The sequence below is a fragment of the Pristis pectinata genome, chromosome 10 (genome assembly GCF_009764475.1).
Source record: "Pristis pectinata isolate sPriPec2 chromosome 10, sPriPec2.1.pri, whole genome shotgun sequence".
Classification (NCBI taxonomy): Eukaryota; Metazoa; Chordata; class Chondrichthyes; order Rhinopristiformes; family Pristidae; genus Pristis; species Pristis pectinata.
Window position 1 is genome coordinate 3,549,795 of NC_067414.1, and position 22,210 is coordinate 3,572,004.

The 22,210-nt window shown below is 43.5% G+C and overlaps 1 protein-coding gene across 1 annotated transcript in view; it reads left to right on the top strand.

Annotated features, from left to right (window-relative positions):
- Positions 1 to 22,210, top strand: part of LOC127575302 (CUB and sushi domain-containing protein 1-like) — a 2,402,828-nt gene that overhangs the window by 1,023,995 nt on the left and 1,356,623 nt on the right. Inside the window, 1 exon segment of the mRNA XM_052025075.1 lies at positions 10,203 to 10,410. Coding sequence (XP_051881035.1) covers positions 10,203 to 10,410 — 208 coding nt within the window.

The following is a 22,210-nucleotide window of genomic DNA, read 5'->3' on the forward strand; positions in this document are numbered from 1 at the left end:
ACCATTGACAGCATCTACAGGAGATGTTGCCTCAAGAAGATCTATCATCAAGAATCCCTACCATCTGGGCCATGCCCTCTTCTCACTGCTACCGTCAAGCAGGAGGTACAGAAGCCTGAAGTCCCACACCACCAGGTTCAAGAACAACCATCAGGTTCTTAAACCGACCTGCATAACCCTAACCCTACCTCAGCAACGGAACACTGCAGACCAACCTCTCACACTGCCATGGACTTGTTTTCAATTGTATCTTTATTTTTTGCACCAAGGTCTTGTTTTTTGCACAGTTTTTTCACAGTATGGTATAATCTTATGTATAATTTATATTCTGTATGTTGACTGTACCTGTGTGCCTGTGATACTACAGCAAGCAATTCTTTTCATTGTACCTGTACCTCACTGTACTTGTGTACATGACAATAAACTTGACTTGACTTGCAGCAGCACACAAGGTGCTTTTGGAACTCAAACAGGTCAGGCAGTGTCTAGAGGGAAATGGACAGTCGACGTTTCGGGTCGAGATCCTTCGTCTTGACTTGACTTGAATCTGCCCCTTTGTTGTGCCTCATGTCCATAGCCATGTCCTTCTCTGCTGATGTCATCGAAGATGATCCAAGGCAGCAAGCTGTGTTGAGAACATTTTTCTTCCACATTCATTTATGGAGAACAGTAAGGCAAGATGTGCTTTATCGTCTTTGATCTGTTAACTACGTATGCATTGGGCCCGAGACCTTTCCGAATTGTATGTGGTAGCAATTGCTGCTCTTCCTTCCCCAGGAGTAATCGATGTGTCTGATTGTCCCCTCCAGAGATGTAAGTTCAGAACTTCCACCCAGCCTCTGTTTTCATTTCAGCTTTCCAGCAAGTGCAGTAATTTGCTTTTGTTAAAGCTGGTTGTTAGCAATGGGGTGAGGCAGGTTGGTACTGGTATTGGTTTATTATTGTCACTTGTACCGAGGTACAGTGAAAAACTTGTCTTGCAAACCGATCGTGCAGGTCAATTCATTACACAGTGCAGTTACATTGGGTTAGTACAGAGTGCATTGAGGTAGTACAGGTAAAAACAGTAACAGTCCAGAGTAAAGTGTCACCAGCAGATAGGACTGCAGGTTATGCCAACTTAACAAATGGTCCAGTTTGTGATTGGGAGATGTAATCAAAGAGAGATCATTGTGTAATATTGCGGGCCCCTCCCCTTTGCACAGGACATCACTCACCGGGAAAGGGGGAATTAGAATGAGGGTCAAATTTGTTGTTTTGCGGCAGCAATACAGTGCAAGACATAAAAATTACTATAAATCACAAAACAAATAAATAGTGCAAATGAAAGGAACAATGAGGTAGTGTTCGTGGGTTCATGGACCGCTCAGAAATCTGATGGTGAAGGGGAAGACGCTGTTCCTGAAACACTGAGTGTGGGCCAACAATAACAGAATAACCGAGAGAGGGAGAGTTTAGAGTCTGAGAACGTGGCAGCAACATCGGGAAGGGGATGTCTCAGGAACGGAACCCTTTTGTAACCTGGGGACTGGTAAATTGGTTTATTATTGTCAGGTGCCGAAGTACAGCGAAAAACTTGTCTTGTGTACCATTCGTACAGATCAATTCATTACACAGCATTGAGGTAGTACAGAGTAAAACAATAACAGAATGCAGAATAAAGTGTTACAGTTACAGAGAAAGTACAGTGCAGGCAGACAATAAGGTGCAAGGTCATAACGAGGTCAAGAGTCCATCTTATCGTACCAGGGATTGCCTGTAATTATTTGTTTGCATTTTTAATCATTTTTCTATTTTAAATATCTTTTGTATCTTTTCAAAGGGGTATTGGTATTGGGTTATTATTGTCACTTGTACCAAGGTACAATGAAAAACTTGTCTTTCATACCTATCGTACAGATCAATTCATTACACAGTGCAGTTCTATTGAGTCAGTACAGAGTGCATTGATGTAGGACAGGTAAAAACAATAACAGTACAGAGTAAAGTGTCACAGCTACAGAGAAAGTGCAGTGCTGGTTGACAATAAGGTGCAAGGTCATATCGAGGTAGATTGTGAGGTCAAGAGTCCATGTTATCGTATAAGGGAACCTTTCAATAGTCTTATCACTGGGATAGAAGCTGTCCTTGAGCCTGGTGGTATGTGCCCTCAGGCTCCTGTATCTTCTGCCTGATGAGAGAGGAGAGAAGAGAGAATGACCTGGTGAATCTCTGATTATCAGATGCATTTCAAAAAGGGTTCAAACCCTTTGACAGTCGGCAAAGCAGCAGAGTGATCTCGAGATGGGGAAAGGGAAAAGTGACCTTTCCTGTCTAGGTTTGGTCCACCACGCAGGATGCTTCTCAGAGTCAAGGCTCAGCTCACACAACCTTTGGCATCCAGAAGGTGTCAGCAGAGGTGGGCAGGTGCGATCAGTGGTGAGTGAGTCTGTGTGGCAATCAGCTGCAGGAACATCTCACCTGATGAACTTTCCACTGTTTACTCTCGACTTGTGTGTTGCTTCCTTGCTTTGACGCAGCTTCACTGAAAGCTTTGCGTTGGTGTACTCTGACTGAAAGAATGTGACCTCATCTGTAAATAACCATTTGTTACTGCTTGAACTTTTACTTCGCTTCCTAACTCTTGTGATGACTTAAAGAAATTACTTTCCTGTTTTTAATTTTCTGTTTTAATGGAAAGATGAAAAAATATTACCCATAAGCAACTCCCTATCCTATATTTCTGCCTTCACAGAAACAATTTTAATAACTGGGGCCAACTTAAATATGAATGTTAGTCCTTGCTACAGACAACTTAATGAGTTTTTAATTTTTCCAACAAATTAGTTGTGTGATTAAAGTGCTCTGCAATTATATCCATGCTAAAAGCTTCCTTCAACCAATCCAAATACACCAGGTCAAGCACACAAGATGCTGGAGGAACTCAGAGGGTCAGACAGTATCGATGGAGGGAAATGGACAGTCGACATTTCATCAGGGCAGTCTCAACCAGAAACGTCGACAGTCTGTTTGCCTCCACAGATGCTGCCTGACCGCCTGAGTTCTCCAGCATCTTGAGTGTTGCTTCAGATTCCTGCATCTGCCATCTCCTGTGTCTCCAACTGCACTAGGTGTTGTTGATGCTGTTTTATCAGTGACTTAGACTCATAAGTATGTACACTTGCTCTGTCTGCACTTCTTGCTGCCTTGGTAAAGCAGCCAACATAATCAAAGACCCCACCCACCCCGGACATTCCCTCTTCTTCCCCCCTCCCATCAGGCAGAAGATTCAAAAGTCTGAAAGCACGTACCACCAGGCTCAAGGACAGCTTCTATCCTGCCATTATAAACTATTGAACAGTCCCCTTGTCAAATAAGATGAACTCTTGACCTCACAGTCTACGTCATTATGGCCTTGCACCTTATTGTCTGCCTGCACTGCACTTTCTCTGGTAGACTGAGAGGTCAAGAGTTAATTGTGTTCAGTTCTGGTCGCCTCATTACAGGAAGGACGTGGAAGCTTTAGAGAGGGTGCAGAGGAGATTTACCAGGATGCTGCCTGGATTGGAAAGCATGTCCAATTGAGTGAGCTAGGGCTTTTCTCTTTGGAGAGAAGGAGGAGGAGAGGTGACTTGATAGAGGTGTACAAGATCACAAGATCACAAGACATTCAGCCCATCGAGTCTGCTCTATGAGCTAAACTAAAACTATTCCTATCTTGCCTCAATTTCCGGCCTTATCCCCATATCCCTTGATTCCTTGACTAATTAGATACCTATCAATCTCCTCCCTAAACGCCCACAGTGATTGGGCCTCCAGAGCTGTAAGTGGCAAAGAATTCCATAATTTCACAACCCTCTGGCTAAAGAAATTTCTCCTCATTTCTGTTTTAAACTGGTGCCCTCTAGTCCTGGACTCACCCACCAGGGGAAACAGCTTAACCACATCTACTCTGTCCAGTCCTTTCAATATTCTAAATATTTCTATGAGGTCCCCTCTCATTCTTCTGTACTCCAGTGAGTACAGTCCAAGAGCCAACAAACGCTCATCATATGTAAGCCTTTTCATTCTGGGAATCATTCTCTTAAATCTTTTCTGAACCCTCTCCAACATCAGCTCATCCTTCCTGAGATAAGGGGCCCAAAACTGCACACAGTATTCCAAATGAGGCCTCACCAGTGCCCCATAGAGCCTCATCAACACTTCCTTACTTTTATGTATTATACCTCAATATACCATGTATATACATTACACATTATGTGATAAGAGACATAGATCGAGTGGACAGTCAGAGACTTTTTCCCAGGGCGACAATGACCAACACGAAGGTACATAATTTTAAGGTGATTGGAGGAAGGTATAAGGGGGATGTCAGGGGTAAGTTTTTTACACAGAGAGTGGTGGGTGCGTGGAACGCACTGCCGGCAGAGGTTGTGAGGACAGATATATTAGCGACATTTAAGAGACTCTTAGATAGACACATGAATGATAGAGAAATGGGGGGCTATGTGGGAGGGAAGGGTTAGATAGATCCTAGAGCAGGATAAAATGTCGGCACAACATTGTGGGCTGAAGGGCCTGTATTGTGCTGTAGTCTTCTATGTTCTATGTTCTATGAGTTCATCTTTATCATTCAAGAGGTCCACCTGAGAGTCCCACAGCCCGAAGGGTTGCTGCCTCATGGCTCCAGAAACCTGGGTTCAATCCTGAGCTCAGACACTGTCTGTGTGGATTTTGCACGTTCTCCCCCTGACCATTTGGGTTTCCCCAGGTGCTCCAGTTTCCACCCACATCCTAAAGGGTTGGTGGGTTAATTGGCTGCTTAAGTTATCTGCAGTGCAGTAGAGTTCATGGAAAGTTGATTGAATGTTGGGAGAATGAAATGGAACTAGTGCTTGACAGTCGGTGCAGACTCAGTGGGCTAATGAACCTGTCTCCATGCCCCCTGACTCCAAGGGTCTGTCTATGTTGTGATGGGCAGCTCTGGCTGGTATACTGGAGACACAGGAGAATAAAGGTGCTGGAATCTGGAGTGAAAAACAAACTGCTGGTGGAACTCAGCAGGTCAAGCAGCATCGGTGGAGGAAAGGGGATGGCCGACGTTTCGGGTCGAGACCTTGCGTCAGCGCTGCGGTGTAGACATCTCTATAGAGAGGTGTGGGACAGCGGCTGGTAGGTGATGGGTGGAGCTCGGTGAGGGACGGGAGGTAGGCAGATGGAGACAGGAGGTTGTGGAAGGAAGAGACTGGCTGGTAATAGGTGGACACTGAAGAAAAAGATAGGCAGATGGAGCCAAGTTGGGGGGGGGTAGTGGAGGGAAAGGGAGGGGGGGAGGGCAGAGACAGAGGCTGGTAGGTGTTCAGTAGAACCAGGCAAGGGAGGGATGACAGAAAGGACTTGCGATCTCAGAGCATCTCAAAGTGCTTTATAGCCAAGTAAATGATATGGAGTCCAATTGAATCAGGATCAGGTTTATTATTTCAAATTTAATTTTATTTACAGCGTGGTAACAGGCCCTGCCGGCCCAACGAGTCCGCGCCGCCCATTTTAGACCCAAGCTAACCTACCCGTCCGTATTTGCAATGTGGGAGGAAACCGGAGCACCCGGAGGAAACCCACGCAGACACGGGGAGGACGTACAAACTCCTTACAGACGGTGATGGGAATCGAACCCCGATCGCTGGCGCTGTAATAGCGTCGCGCTAAAACTGACGTATGTTGTGAAATGTGTTGTTTTGCGGCAGCAGTACAGTGCAAGACATAAAAATTACTACAAGTTCCAAAAATAAATTGTGCAAAAGAGGGTAATGTTCATGGACCATTCAGAGATCTGAGGGCAGGGGGGAAGAAGCTGTTTCTAAAACATTAAGTGTGGGTCTTCAGGCTCCTGCACCTCCTCACTGATGGTAGTAATGAGAAGAGGGCATGTCCCGGGTGGTGAGGATCCTTCGTGTTGGATGCTGCCATCTTGAGGCACTGCCTTTTGAAGATGTCCTCGATGGTGGGGAGGGTTGTGCCCGTGATGGAGCTGGCTGAGTCTACAATCCTCTGCAGCCTCTTGCGATCCTCACATCGGAGCCTCCATACCAGGCTGTGATGCAACCAGTCAGAATGCTCTCCACCGTACATCTGTAGAAATTTGCAAGAGTCTTTGGTGACGTACCGAACCTCCTCAAACTCCTAATGAAGTAGAGCTGCTGGCGTGCCTTCTTTGTGATTGCATCAATGTGTTGGGCCCAGGATAGATCCTCTGAGATGTTGACACCTACGAACTTGAAGCTGCTCACCCTTTCCACCGCTGACCCCTCAATGTGGACTGGTGTGTGTTCTCCCGACTTCCCCTTCCTGAAGTCCACAATGTAAAACTGGAGTTACCATGATGCACACAGTTGGCAGCAGTGTGATAACAATCGGATTATCTGTTGAGGTGCTGGCGACTGAGGGATATACAGCACTCAAGAGATAATTCCCAGTTCGTCTTCGTAGAAGGACCTTTTACTTCCATCTCAGAGGACAACTGGAATCAAACACGTCACTCAGTGCTATGTATGACAGCAAAAGGTAAATTGTGCAGACGCTGGGGACTTGATATTGGACAGGAGATACTGGAGAGTCTGTGGTCTGCCCCTGGTGATGGGATTATCGTCAGGCTGTGCACACATCTTTCATAAATAACAGCAAGCAGAGTAGGTGAGGGGCCAACTGCTGGTTTATGGGAGGAGTATAAAAGGGTGCTGTAGAGACATCATGCACTGTGTGGGCCGAAGGGCCTCGTTCCATGCTGTACAGTTCCCTGACTCTCAGCTAGGTTTCCTTATTCTGTCATGAAATGCCTGTCTCGTAGGTTATAGCAGTCCCATCATGAAGCAGTTGCTGTGGAGATGCCCTCTCCACCCCTCCTTGCCCCAGGCTGGGTCAAGAGCTACACTCATGACAGATCTGGAAGTCAATCTGCCAACGATCCCAAGAAAAAAAACACTCCTCGTGAATGACCACAACTTCCTGATGGCAAGTCCTGTCTCACTGGTCCACCAGCTGACTTGTTTTGGGGGAGTGGTTCATTCTCCTGACTACAGTAACTGCATGAGAAGCCCCAATTATTAGTTAAAACCTTGCAATCGTAAAACATAGAAACTGTTTTTTTCCCTTGTTTTGCCTCCTTGGCCTTGGCTGGCAATTCTCCGGCCTCTTTCCCCTCTTTCCCGTCTCAGCTGCTGTTATAATGGCACAATTTTAAATTACATTTCAGGCCATCAAATCCGATATCAGTCGTTACAATACGGTGCATTTTAAGCAAAAAAATAAAAACATTTTAAACTTCCCAGCATTTGCTTTCTGTGTTGAACCAAACTATAAACCCATGCCAATGTGTACGCAGGTTCGGTAGGTCAGTATGTTGAAAAGCTTCATTGGACAAAACTCAGGCATGAGGAGCTGCTGTTGTGAAGGGCAGCTCTTTGGATATACCATTGACCCAGGAAGCCATACTGCTTACTCTCACCCTTACTGTTCAGTTTATCACTGCTTGTCCGTCTGCATATTCTTTCAGAACATGGTGGGGGGCGGGGGCTTCACTTTTCCCTCAGTTTCTGACTCGTACACATAAAGTCCTCTTTTACGTTGCAGTCTCCATAATATGGGTACAGTATCCAATCTTCTTGCTTCAGTATCCTGCACTCCAGGCAACATCTGTGGAGAGAGAGACAGGGTTCACACCTAAGGAAGACTTTGGGCATGATGTGGTAGCTAGAAATTGAATCAAGTTAAACACATGTTTTTTTTTGTGCTGCTTTGGTGAATGGTTATGAAAAATCATTTGCTTTGCACAATCAGGACCTTATACCATCTGTGCATAGCTCCACAGGTGAATATTGGCATCTCTCTGGAAAGTTTGCACCATCTACTAGATCTTGCTGGTGACTACTTCATTATTGAAAAATGCCCAACATAGACATGTGGTGATTCTTTCCCTGTGCAATGAATATAAAAGTATTATTTATCAGTGATAAAATACTGAGTGCCAGAACAGTGGTTTCTAGACTGAAGTAATTGTCTGAATCATGCCAAGTAAATGAAGGCATATCTCCAGTTATCTTATCCTTTGCACATTTTCTTACTTTGCATGACTACCTAATTGAAACTTGATTGCACTGAATATCCATAAATACAGACAATATAATTAGCTTTGATTGCAGGTCATAGTGAAGAATTATTGGTCAATGGCTTGTTGGAATATAAATCGATAGAAACCAAGTGAATTGATTGTTTCTGCCTCAAGATATTTCTCACAGAGGCACAAACCTGAGACCTGATGTGGGTCAACGATTTCAGAACTGTACAAAAGAATACTTTTACAATGTCACAACACTTTTTACAATTTCACACAAGCTTTGTCTCTATTTAACTGCACCTTGCTTTCTCATGGTGTTGCCTCAGAGCTTGCTTTTAAACTTTGTGTGAAAATTGCATGAGTTTCTTTGAAAATTGGATCTCGTTATATCCATTTGTAATGGAACTCAGCAGCTCAAGGAACTGAGTTCCTCCAGCGTTTTGTGTGTTTCTCCAGATTCCAGCATCTGCAGTCTCCTGTGTCTCTAATGCATTTCATAATAGAGTCATAGAGCAATACAGCACGGATACAGGCTCTTCGGCCCAACCAGTCCATGCCGACCTTGGCTCTCACCCAGCTCGTCCCAATTTCCTGCGTTTGGCCCAAATCCCTCTAAGCCCCGCACCTATCATTACAGGGGACCACCCATCTCTATATCTATTGGTTTGTTCTGAACTATTCTTGAGGTTTTCTGAGGTTACTATTCTTTAATCCATCTTGATTTTTCCACTATCCCTCATGTAATTTCATTGAAAACTTCATCTGGTGGAGCTGTGAAAAGTACGAGCATTTATCAGATGGACATGAGCATTGGCTGTTTTTTGTTGTTGTAAAAGGAATGATTTCATCCTGGCATTGCAGTTGTGTTTCTTTTTATTAACTGGTGAATCTTCCTCATGTTACTCCAATGTAAATATCAGCTCAGACTGGAGAACCCTAATTGATGTTAGCGAAGGTAGTTATGTCCAGATTTTTTTTTAATGTTGTATACATCGCACAGATAAGTTCTGGTTTTCTTAAATAATTATTGTGTAAAATAGTATTGTGCATTACATAGTACACCACATCGATAACATATATCATATAACACATGTAATAATCATATAAATCCGAGTCTACATGAAATTCTTAGAGTCGTAGAGTCATGCAGGATGGAAACAGGCCCTTCGGCCCAACTGATCCATGTCGACTGTGTTTCCCAGTGATCTAGTCCCATCTGCCCACCTTTGACCCATAGCCCTCTAAACCTCTCCTCTCCATGTACCTGTCCAAGTACCTTTTAAATTTTGTTAATGTACCTGCCTCAACCACTTCCTCTGGCAGCTCGTTCCATATACTGACCACCTTCTGAGTGATAAAGTCGCCCCTCAGGTCCATATTATGGACGGCACGGTAGCATAGTGGTTAGCACAATGCTTTACAGTGCCAGCGACCCGGGTTCAAATCCGGCCACTGTCTGTAAGGAGTTTGTACGTTCTCCCCGTGTCTGCGTGGGTTTCCTCCGGGTGCTCCGGTTTCCTCCCACATTCCAAAGACGTACGGGTTAGGAAATTGTGGGTATGCTATGTTGGCGGCAGAAACATGGCGATGCTTGCGGGCTGCCCCCCAAAATCACTACGCAAAAGATGTATTTCACTGTGTGCTTCGATGTACGTGTGACTAATAAAGATCTTATCTTACCTTATTAAATCTCTCCCCTCTCACCTTAAACCTATGGCCTCTCGTTCTTGATTCTCCAACCCTGGGAAAAAGACTGTGTGCATTCACCCTGTCCAAGGCCCTCATGATTTTATACACCTCTATAAGATCACCTCTCATTCTCCCACACTTCAATGGAAACAGTCCCAACCTGCTCAACCTCTCTCCACGACTCAGTCCCTCGAGTCCCGGCTACATCCTCGTAAATCTCCTCTGCACTCTTTCCAGCTTAATGGGATCTTTCCCATAGCAGGGTAAACAAAACTGAACACAAGACTCCAAATCTTGACTGTAAAACAAATTATATATTTTGTTGAGAAACTATTGCCAATGTCCATGCTGAACAGAAATTTGGTTTCAGATTTTTTGTTGGGAACTCTGTGCATCATTGTTTTTTCCCTTTGCTCTTTTGTAGCTGAGGGAGCATGTGGTGGGACGTTGCGAGGAACCAGTGGAGTGATCTCAAGTCCACACTTCCCATCAGAGTACAACAATAATGCTGACTGCACGTGGACCATCCTGGCGGAACCTGGCGATACCATCGCACTCATCTTCTCGGACTTCCAGCTGGAGGATGGATACGATATCCTGGAGATTAGTGGGGCTGAAGCACTAACAATATGGCAAGTACAAAGGCAATTTCTGTTTTCAAAGAGCCAAGTAGAATCCTGGTAGCAGCTTGTGGCTTCTCTGTGGGGCTCCTGTGCACAACAGAAGGGTTTTGGAGCTGGTTGCTTTAATTTTTCCATGCTTGCAAGATTGGCAAATGATTTTGAAAGCTTCTTGAAGGATTGTAGATAAATTTTCATCACATATCTGATCCTTTTTATGAAATTGTACATGCAATGGTTTGATGATGACTGAGGGCTTGTCAGATCTTTTTTATTTATTTGACATTGTGTCCTCTATCTGAAACCACCTTGATTTGTGAACTCATCTGGTTTATTGGACTGAATCCTACTGAGTTAAAGAGATTTATTTTCACAACTGATAGATGTTAAGCCTCTGGCTGAGGTACATTTGACTTGGACTCACGTGAGTGTGCAGAGTGATTGTGGAATGGGCCAATGGCAGGAGTTTCGGGAACATGTCCTGCATAATGTTCTGCTTGGGGAAGGACATGTCCTGTTCCTGAAACTCCAAATTGGATGGGTTTTCCTGTCGTATAAGTTGACACGACTCTTAAACCTGGTTGGTTTTCTGTCATGTGAAGCTGTTTAATTCCTGGAATTGCAATGGTACTAAAATCCACTATTTTAGGTAAAGCCACAAGCAGCATCCACTGATATTATGTGAACTTTTCTTGAATGTTTGCATTGAAACTTACGCTAATTATGGATTTAAGACTTCACTCTTTTCCGTTGTCTTTCACCAGGAGCAGGAATCCATTAGTCTAAAATTGATTGCTTAGTTTCAAGTCGTGAAGTTGATAAAAAACCGCTTGCAATCCAATACTTCTTTAGGGAAAAAGGCACTCGCCAAAGTTGCTGCTGCACCTTCATTTGAATGCCTGGTCTGAAGACAGGGTTTTAGTTTATCATTCATTGCAATTTCTACCGCAAAATGTTGACACAAATGCACAAAATCTGGATCACATCCACGTTGGAAGAATTTTAAATGAGCGACTTGGTACTGCATGCATGAGTGTACGTGTGTGCAATTCAGACTTTGACACTGAATAAAATTAATGTTCATTTATAATCAGATGTTGAAATAATACTGCTGGAAATTGAAAGGACCTTCTGAGTCACTCATTTTGATTTCAATTTCCCACATTCCCTTAATTCTAAACATTAAGCAATAAATGGGAATTAGTGGTGTGATGGCTTTCAACTGAGACTGTGAAGGTCAATTTAAACCGTACCATTTCCTGACAATGGTTTCCATGTATTTATTTAAATGATGAGCAGTGTATGAGGAAATGGGTTGGGGGAGTGTGGGTGCTGATGTTACATGCCAGCTTGATAACTCGAGCTGTCAAACTTATCATGTCGCCATTACAGACATTCAGAAAGGTGTCAAGTATTCAGCTGTTGCTTGACCTGATGGTTAAAATGAAGCCACCGTAGTCTGTGAACTCATCCAGCTTATTGGACTGAATCTTACTGAACTCAGGTGATTTCTTTTCACTCATGATAGAAGTTAAGCCACTGGCAGAGGTACACCTGACTTGCACTCTTGTGAATGTGCAAGATAATCGTGGAATGGGCCAATGGCGGGATATTCAGGAACACATCCTGCACAATTTTCTGCTTGGGGAAGGACATGTCCTGCTTCTAGCTCCAAATTGGATGGGTTATCCAGCTGTACGGGTTGACATATCTCCTAGACTTAGTTGCGTTTCTGAAATCTTCTTTATTGTGCAAGTGTTTCACAGAGCGATGTGACTCTGGCCTGTTTTCAGCAGGAAGTACTTTGATGTCCAGATTGAGGTCCACCTGAAAAGCGGTAAGGTCGGCCTCCAACTGTGGATCTTTCCTTTCAGTTTTTGCCCTGCTATTATTTGCAATTTTTTTTCAGTGATATCCAGCTCAAAATGGCCCCACTTGCTACTGGACTAATTTTATCTGTAGCCAAAATCGTGTGCTGTGCAGCATGAGAGGGGGGGACCATGAGGTAGAAGGTCCATTCTTCATGAAGAGGATCAGCCATGATCTCAAAATGGCGGTGCAGACTCGAAGGGCCGAATGGTCTACTTCTGCTTCTATTGTCTATTGTCTATTGACTGGAGTCCTTCTTCTCCATGCAGCTCCCCTTCATTTACTGGAAACTTGACCTTGATATATTTTGGGTTTTTATTTCACTCAAGCTTCTGCTATTAAAATTAAGACAGGGGAAGATTTGGAATCAGGTTAGTGAGGTGAGAGAATGGTGGTGTTTGGCCCCAGGCTTAGTTAACAGTGGTCAACCCACGTCAACTTCCATTGATGGGAAATTCCAATGAAAATATCGTTGTGTAACTCTTGATGATTTGGCTAGACCCTGATGGCTTGTTGTACTTTTACATTTTTGTCTTTTGTGATTTCCTTCCTTCAGTAGTACTCCCTTGAGTAGTACTCCTTATAAATATTGTTTTTACTTGTTGGCTGCATGAATTGTACCCAGGTGGCTTGTGTAGCCTGTGCACAGATCACTTTACACTGAAACCTCTGTTCCTCAATCACGGATTGCTTTCAAAGCTAGTGTGGGCTCCAAATAGTGGTAATGTGAATTATGCACATTCAATTCTGGTTGCTCCATTATAGGAAGGATGCGGAGGCTTTGGAGAGGGTGCAGAAGAGGTTCACCAGGACACTGCCTGGATTAGAGGGCATGTGCCATGAGGAGAGGTTGGACAAACTTAGGTTGTTTTCTCTGGAGCAGCAGAGGCTGAGGGGAGACCTAATAGAGGCTTATAAGATTATAAGAGGTATAGGTAGACAGTCAGAACTTTTTTTCCCGGGGTAGAAATGTCATATACAAGAGGACATGCACTTAAGGTGAGAGGGGGGAAGTTCAAAGGAGATGTGCGGGGCATGTTTTTTTTTACACAGAGAGTGGTGGGTGCCTGGAATGTGCTGCCAGGGGTGGTGGTGGAGGCGGATATGATAGAGGTGTTTAAGAGGCTCTTAGATAGGTGCATGAATGTGCAGAGAATGGAGGGAAGGGACATTGTGTAGACAGAAGAGAATAGTTTAGTTAGGTGTTTAATTAGTTCAGCACAACATTGTGGGCCAAAGGACCTGTTCCTGTGCTGTACTGTTCTATGTTCTATGTGAATTATGGTGCAGGCTTGAATCTGCTTCCACTTGATTATTCCAGGAATCTGGAGTTCTTTATATCACTTTAATAACTTGACAAACCGCTCAGACTCGCAGCTGCTTTTAAATAAATAAACTTTTTATGAACTTCAGCTTCATAGCTTCTGAGTCATTTAAGGTGGAGGGAGTCCATCCTTTGATGCTGCCAGAATTTCACTTGAATGTATCAAATAATCTGATCTGTAGCAATGTCGAGAAGTTTAAATGAAAACCGACAGGGCTTAAGCTTTGGGTTGATGGTTTCATGGACATCCCAAAAGAGAGAAGTCTGTGGGAATCTCGAATCATACGGTTTACTTTGTTCTTTTTCTCCTTGCTTCTGGCAGAATCATACATTTCCTTTGCTTGGCCAACGTCTGAAAGACTTTTTGCAGACTCTGGTGAATTAGCAATATCATCATGCAGGACAAGATAAGGCATTTTAGGAATTCCACTTTGCAGAATATCATGGATAGAGTATCCGATTGTATGTTAGGTTATTTAGGTGCAAATAAGGGAGCCGGTTTTATATTTAAAAATTGTTTTCTCCAGAAGTACCATTTGAACTTTACAGCTGAAAAAATCAGTTCTTTTCTCAGTGCTTCATGTTGCTTTATAATTTACTAAAACTTGTGTTTTAATCAGTTTCCCTGCTTTTGAGTTGGATAAGATGAAGTAAATCTGTCTTACCCAGTCAGTGAATTTATTATTGAGCTTGCCATTACATTTTAAATTGTTTCAAAGTACATTCACCTGTAATGTGTATTTTAGAGATAATGGCTATGGATATTAACAAACAACTTTGAGGTTCGAGCTCAGTCTGGGTGGGAAGTGTATTTGTCTTTTCCTATCGTTAAATTGAGGGCACTTTATTTAAAATGTGGGTGCTGGCAACATCGGGCGATTCAAAGTCAATTCAGGCAGATGTCGGTGTTTGTCAAGGTGAATGCAAACCTGTCAGTGGCCTTTGCTCTCTGGGGCCTGAGTGGTTTCAAGGCTTGGCCCTTAACCTGTCGCACACCTGGCCAGAACCCAACCTAAAATGTTCCGCACTTGAGTAAGTCACAAGGAGAAGGTTTCGGGGTTGGTTGAAGTGGGGTGAGGTGGAAGCCCAAGAGAATGATTAGAACAGTCAGATCTCACCCCATCCCTCAATTCCTGCCCCTCAACAGAAGGTAGAAGAGTCTTCCTGCAGTGTCTCTAACATCCAGTCTATTGGAGAAGGTTTGTCATCCTCAGTGGTGGATTCCCTGATGGAGGCTTATGCACCGCGACTGATGAATTTCCAGCTTCACCTGTCTGTCGTGTTGTGCATGGGTAAAGACCTGGCGCATGCAATAGAATCTCTACCCTGAGGAGAGGTTTTACTTTTGTGAGGTGTGTGATGAATGAGAAACCCACATTTCCTCTGCTGTCATAGCCCACTGAGCAATGGATGCCCGTGGTTTGGTGTTCCAATATAACACAGCGTCTACCTTGATACTGAAATGTGGCGGTCAGAGTCTGCCATTTTTTTGCCTTGGTTTATAATAAAGTAAATTGAGTATTCTGCCAAATGGAGATCACAGTTCTCTATTTGGTGACCCAATCTTCCAAAAAGCTCCTACCAAACATGAAGACAGCTGGGTGGTCCCTGATAATGATTATGAAATGTATTGGAGACTGCAGCTGCTGGAATCTGGAGCAACAAACAATCTGCTGGAGGAACTCAGCAGGTCGAGCAGCCTCTGTGGAGGGGTCAGCGTTGAAACTGTGCATCATGAAATGCATTAGTGCATGAAAAGTAGCTGGATAACAGTTCAAAGCTCGTCACCTTGTTCCTGATATCTTTTCTGTTGCCTTAATTCCTATGAAAAGTAGTGAAGGGTTTATCTAATTGATACAATAGTGAACATAGATACCAAGACCAAGGATCTGCAGAGGAGAGTGTTTTGTGAACATTTATAACATTGTCTGGCAATGTGTCTTGTGGTGTTGGGAGCTACTGGTATAACTGTCACCTTGACTAATGAAGGTAGGAAGGAAAATTATTGGCTTTCTTCATCAATGTGATTTGATGCAAAATAGTTTTCACCAATTTTTCTAATGTCACTAATTAGAGATTTTTTGGTAAAATAAGGATAATGACATCAGCCTTGGATGTTCTGTTTGTGTTTACTGGTAATTAAGTAACAGTCGGAACTGAGGCAACAGTTAATGATTAAAACATGAGTCAACAGCAGTTTTAGCCAACAAGTAAATAGAATATTTTAATGGATGATTAATGTCAAGCAGCAAGGCTCAGTTAATGTTAATTTGCGATTGGAGCCCTGTAAATATAGAGCCTTGGAGGATTAGTCAGAGCCACTGGCTAAAAAGCGTTTTGACTATAATTAGATGATTTGGACCAGATTTCAATATTTTCCTTTCATATTCTGCAGGAAGCAGCTTTCACTGTGCTCATTGTTGTAGGATTGAAAATTCAAGTGTGGAGAATTAATTTCTCGGTTTGCGTGCACACAAAAGAAAGCTTCCACACTTAAACCACACTGCACAACTTCGTTCATTGCGCACCACCCAACTCCACCATTCCTACCCATTCTGAAATGCATCAGAGACACCAAAGACTGCAGACGCTGGAATTTGGAGCAACAAGCAATCTGCTGGAGGAACTCCCAGGCCTGAAGATTGATGGAGAAATATTCCAGCATCTGCAGTCTCTTTCGTCTCTACTGGGGAGATATAAGGGTTAAATTATGCACAATTGGCATGAGCAAAATATATTTGCCTATTCTCTTGATCCAAAGATTCATCCTGGAGATTGGGTGAATAAAAAAAGGACCCCTGACCCACCTACTAGCATGTAACATTTCCTTTGCATAATTTTGCAAAACATCTGTGAACAAAAAAAAAATTAGAATTATAAAATGCATTTTAGGTTCAGAGCAAATGTTTGAAGCATTGTTCCTGTCATAATGCAGTGCATGTCCAGCAGTGAAGTCTCATATACAGCAAAGAAATAAATGGCCAGTTAGCCTTCATTAACAGGACCAAAGTATTGGTTCGGACACAGGTCTCACTTCTCCAACCCTCCTTGAACACTGCTTTGGCAGGTAACTGGGACCTTTTGCTTAATACCTCTGACACCATTTAAAAAACAGGGCAGCATTGCAGTGACGTGTCAGTGATATTAAACCCATGAATATCTGCCTCATTAAGACAAGCTGATGCTGAAAACATTTGTATTTTTGTTAAAAAGTGAAGAGAATTTCATAGAAATACGTCCTTTTGGCTGGTACGTCATATTATTATAGTTGATGTCGGTGGATGTTGAGCTAACTTCTGCAACATTTCTCTCAACTCTATTTAAACCTATTAATGATTAACATCTGCATAACATCTGTAAGTTCAGGAATGACAATAAATATCAATTAAAATTAAATAGAAGTGCACAGAGATCATGACACAGAAATAGACTCTTGTGCATAACAAGTCCAATTCCGCAATTATTCTTCATTGAATCGTAAACCCCAATACAGAGCAAGGAAGGAAGAAGTTACAGAAGTACATTGGTAAAATGTTTGGAATACTTGCTGACAAAACATGTACAAGCAGCATACTTACCATGGACGTTTGTATCTCACAGTAGGGGCTAAAGTGGTTTTGACTGGACCTTCAAGATGTTGCATTTTCAAAACTCAGCAGAGAGGATGTGTGTTGGTTCTGGCCAAGTTGTGAAGCTTCAGTGAGTCTAATGTACAGTTCTGGACACCACACCACAGGAGGGATGGGGAAGCAATATAGAGAGTGTGGAAGAGATTCACCAGGGTGTTTCCAGGAATGGAGTTTTGAGGAGAGATCAGGTGGGCTGCAACACACAATCTGCCAGAGGAACTCAGCGGAGGGCAGCATCTGTGGAGGGAAACGGACAGTCATTGTTTCGCGTTGAGACCCTTCATCTGGACATCTGCTCGACCCGCTGAGTTCCTCCAGCAGATTGTTTGTTGCTCCAGGTCCCAGCATCTGCCGTCTCCTGTGTTGTCATCAGAAAGGCTGGGTTTATTCTCACTGAAATGTCGGAGGCTGAGGAGTGACCGTGTGGACATTCATAAAATGGTGAGGGACACAGATAGGACAGATAATCAGAGTTTTTTTTCCCAGGGCAGGGGAGTCTAGAGGGTACAGGTTTAAGGTGAGTGGGGAGAAACATAGGAGATCTGAGGGGTAAGTTTTTCACACAGAGGGTGAGGGGTAGACGGAATGAGCTGCCAGAGGAGGCAGTGGAGGCAGATACAATTACAATGTTTGAAAGGTTTGGACAGATAACTAGGTAGAAAAGGTGTAGAGGGATACAGGCTCTATGTGGGAAAATGGGATTAGCATAGATAGCCATCACGGTCAATGTGGGTGGGGTTGGCGGACAGGGCCCGTTTCTGTGCTGCACACGTCTATGATTCTAAGATATTATGACACAGACTTTGGTTCCCTTAGAGACTGTGGTTTAGAAACTCCCCCTGCATCCCTTGTATTCAATGTTCATTTATAGTTGAGGCTGCACATTGGACTACACGTTTAAAATTCAGTTCATTGGTGCCAGCCAATGGTATCTGGTTTAAATTGTTGTTCTTATGATAAAAGTGTGAAGTTTCTGACAATGGAAAATTACTCACCTTTTATGTAATGGAATATCACGCAAATCGCAGTGAGGATGAAGCCTATATGGTGCACTATTGCCCTCTGCTGTTTACGTAGCGTACGGCGCACATGGATCACATGACAACAGTCTCAAAATTGACAGCTTGAAAGCAAGTCATCTGACTTTGTTCAGAAACTTTTTCTCCACTCACTGAAGACTAATTTAAGTGAATTCTTTGACATTTTGCTTCCTTGGGTGGGTTAGTAGTATATTTTAAGTGATGAATATCCCAGTTGCAAATCGAATATAGAGACTACTAATATTAATAAAATCTACAAGTTGATCAAATCTTCACATGGAACCTGTTGGAATTTTGATTAATCCATTTGGTTGATTGAACATTTTTATCATTCTTCAGTTCAACACTCTTTCTGATCCACTCAAAGATTCACGTATCAATAATTAATTCAAGTTATGCATCCGGATCATTGTCTTCATAATCTTCAACAAAAAAAAATCATGCCCTTAAATCTCTTCACTTCACCTTATAATTGTTGAACCTTGTCTTGGGCCCTTCAAACTACTTTCCTGTCTTTACTTTCCCATTTTTTTTATACTTTTATACTTATCTTGGCCTCATGACTGGTAATTTCTAAGCCATTAAGGGAAACAATGTGAAAAATGTGTGCAGAGAAATACTGTAAATGAGTCAGACTCAACTAGTTTCAGGTTAATGACCTTCCATTGGAACCTAATTAAGGAACCTCCACATTTGTGATGATATTTTGGTCTTACGTTATAATATTCCACAGTTTAGAAGTTGGGATGTCCTGTTGCAGTTGTACAAGAGGTTGGTGAGGCCACATTTGGAGCGTTGTGTTCAGTTTCGGTCACCCTGCTGCAGGAAAGGTGCCATTAAGCTGGAAAGAGAGTGCAGAGGAGATTTACGAGGATGTTGCCAGGACTCGAGGGACTGAGTTATGGAGAGAGGTTGAGTAGGTTGGGACTGTTTCCATTGGAGCATAGGAGAATGAGGGGTGATCTTATAGAAGTGTGTAAAATCCCGAGGGGCATAGATAAGGTGAATGTGCACAGTCCTTTCTCCCGGGGTTGGTGAATCAAGAATCGGAGGGCATAGGTTCAAGGTGAGAGAGGAACCTGAGGGACAACTTCTTCACCCAGAGGGTGGTCAGTATATGGAACGAGCTGCCAGAGGAAGTGGTAGAGGCAGGTACAATAACAACATTTAAAAGGTACTTGGACAGCTACATGGATAGGAAAGGTTTTGAGGGATATGGACCAAATGCGGGCAAATGGGACAAGGTTAGATGGGAATCTTGGTTGGCATGGACCAGTCGGGCTGAAGGGCCTGTTTTATGCTGTATGACTGTATGGCCTTTGTTTGAAAGTTTTGATGCTATGAACAGCAATATTTTATTGTGTGAGTATGGTTCAATATAGTGTACGATACTACCTCACAAACCTGTTACACTTCACAACACTGTTCATTTGCAGGCAGATACAGAAAGCATCACACATCACGTAGCTTTTGTACTCTGAGTTACTGAAGACATTTTGATTCACATTGAGCCTTTGTGTGCGTCACTGCTGAATTCAGGCAAATTTTCCCCCTTATTGTCTCACCATCAGCAATCATCTTAGAAGACCCGGGCAGAAACCTTCGATATTCCTTCATGCGAACCTGTGATTTTTCCCTTTTTTTCTTTTCTTGCATTTTTGAATCTTTAGTGCAGTGCAAAAGCAATGAGAAGATAAGCTTATTGATCCTAGTTAGCAGTTGCACTTTGTACCTGGAGTAGATTCAAAACACACTGCATTGGTACATGTTGCATTTTCAATGGCAAATCGAGCACTTTATCACAGTACGACATCACTGCTGTTGAACAGAGATTCTCCATTAGTAATGCACGGCTACATCTGTCAATGTGACACGACAGGTATCCAAATATTTACCTCAAACAAACAACAGACAAGATATTTGAACATTCATTTCAATGAGCTCTTGAATTCCTTACCTTTATTCAGAGGCTTTGTTGACCACTTAGAGTGTGAAGCAATATTTTCTGCCACTTTCCATAGGTCATTGTGCTTCACACAGACGTGAGATTGATTCACTGGGAATATAATGGCTTCTCCGCTGGTGTTATTTTTAACAAAACAGCAAGTATCAGGCTGTCTGCTGCATTTCTGCAAACTTCCAATGTTCTTTTTAAGTAATTGAATTCCACGTAGGCACAATATCTTCACATTGACGCAGAATTAAATACTACTGTAAATTGCTATTGATGTTAAGCCAGTCGCTATATTTTTAAAAAAATCTGTCAACACAACTAATGATGATAAGATTGCCAACAAGTTCAGAAGGAAGTTTTCCAGACAGGATGAGTGGTTGGAATGTGATGTACCAGGTAACCAAGGGGAAGACACAAAATTAGGAGGTGTTGATAGTGAAGAAGGTTATCGTCGATCACAGGGGGATCTCGATCAGTTCGGGAAGTGGGCCGAGGAGTGGCAAGTGGATTTCAATACAGATAAGTGTGAGGTGATGCATTTTGGAAAGTCAAACCAGCGTAGAACTTGTACTGTGAATGGTAGGGCACTAGGGAGTGCAATGGAACAGAGGGACCAAGGAGTACAAGAGCATAGTTCGTAGAAAGCGGCATCACAGGTAGACAAGGTGGTGAAAAAAGCGTTTAGCACACTGGCCTTCATCGGTCAGGGCACTGAGTCTAGGAGTTGGGACATTATGTAGCAGTTGTATAAGTCGTAGGTGAGGCCGCACTTGGAGTACTGTGTGCAGTTTTGGTCACCCTGTTACAGGAAAGACGTGGTTAAACCAGAAAGAGTGTAGTGTAGTGACTCACCGCACCGGCATCGAACCGACTCCCGACATCGCGAACATCATCGGAGGCCCCGATCCAAGATGGCGCGGGGCCCTCCTTCTTCCCCATCATCGGGCTAGGAAAGCCCACGTGCGGGAAGGTCAGGTGACCCGCGCGTGACGTCAGCGCGGGAACCGTAGCGCAGGAAGTTTTCAGGTATTAAAGGTGCACTGCGCCCCTGTCGTTCATTCGACTTCTGATTTCAAACCAGCGATTCTGTGTCTTCATTTCGTAGTGTGTAGCTAGCCGCTACAGCAGAAAAGATTTATGAGGACTCTAGGGCCTGAGTTATAGGGAGAGGTCGGCCAGGCTGGGTCTTTATTCCTTAGAATGTCGGAGAATGAAGGACACCCTTATAGAAATGTTTAAAATTGTGAGAGGCAGAGATAAGGTGGACGGTAACAGTCTTTTCTCCAGGGTAGAGGAGTCCAAAACTAGGGGGCATAGGTTTAGCGTGAGAGGGGAAAGATTTAAAAGGGACCTGAGGGGCAACTTTTTCCACCCAGAGTGTGGTGAGTATATGGAACGAGCTGCCAGAGGAAGTGGTTGACTAAGGACAATAGTAAACATTAAAATTAAACATAAATTATGCACAAGAAAGAACACAAATAGAACGAAAAGTAAGTCCGTTTTAGTACAAAGTGATCAAATTGGTCACAGTGTTGCTGTACTGAGGCAGTGATTAGGGTTGTGCCGGTTGGTTCAAGAACTGAATGGTTGAAGGGAAGTAGCTGTTCCTGAACCTGGTGGTGTGGGACTTCAGGCCTTCTGTACCTCCTGCCCGATGGGAGCTGTGAGAAGGTGGCACGGCCTGGATGGTGGGGATCTTTGATGACGGATGTTGCCTTCCTGAGGCAGCGCCCATGGTGGGGAGGGATGTGCTGTGATGTATTGGTGAGAGTCCACTACTCTCTGCAGCTTTGTACATTCCTGCCCATTCCAATTGCCGTTCCAGGCCATGATAACCGAACGTGAAGGTTGTTTGGTCAGTGCTGTGAAGCTGACCTCAAATTAAGCAGCATCACAGTTTGTGTCAAAGTCCAGTGGCTGGGAGATGTCAGGAACTGGCAGGAGTTTTGAGGTTCGGCCGCTGCCCACTCACTGGAGCTGTGCTGTCCAGATCCAC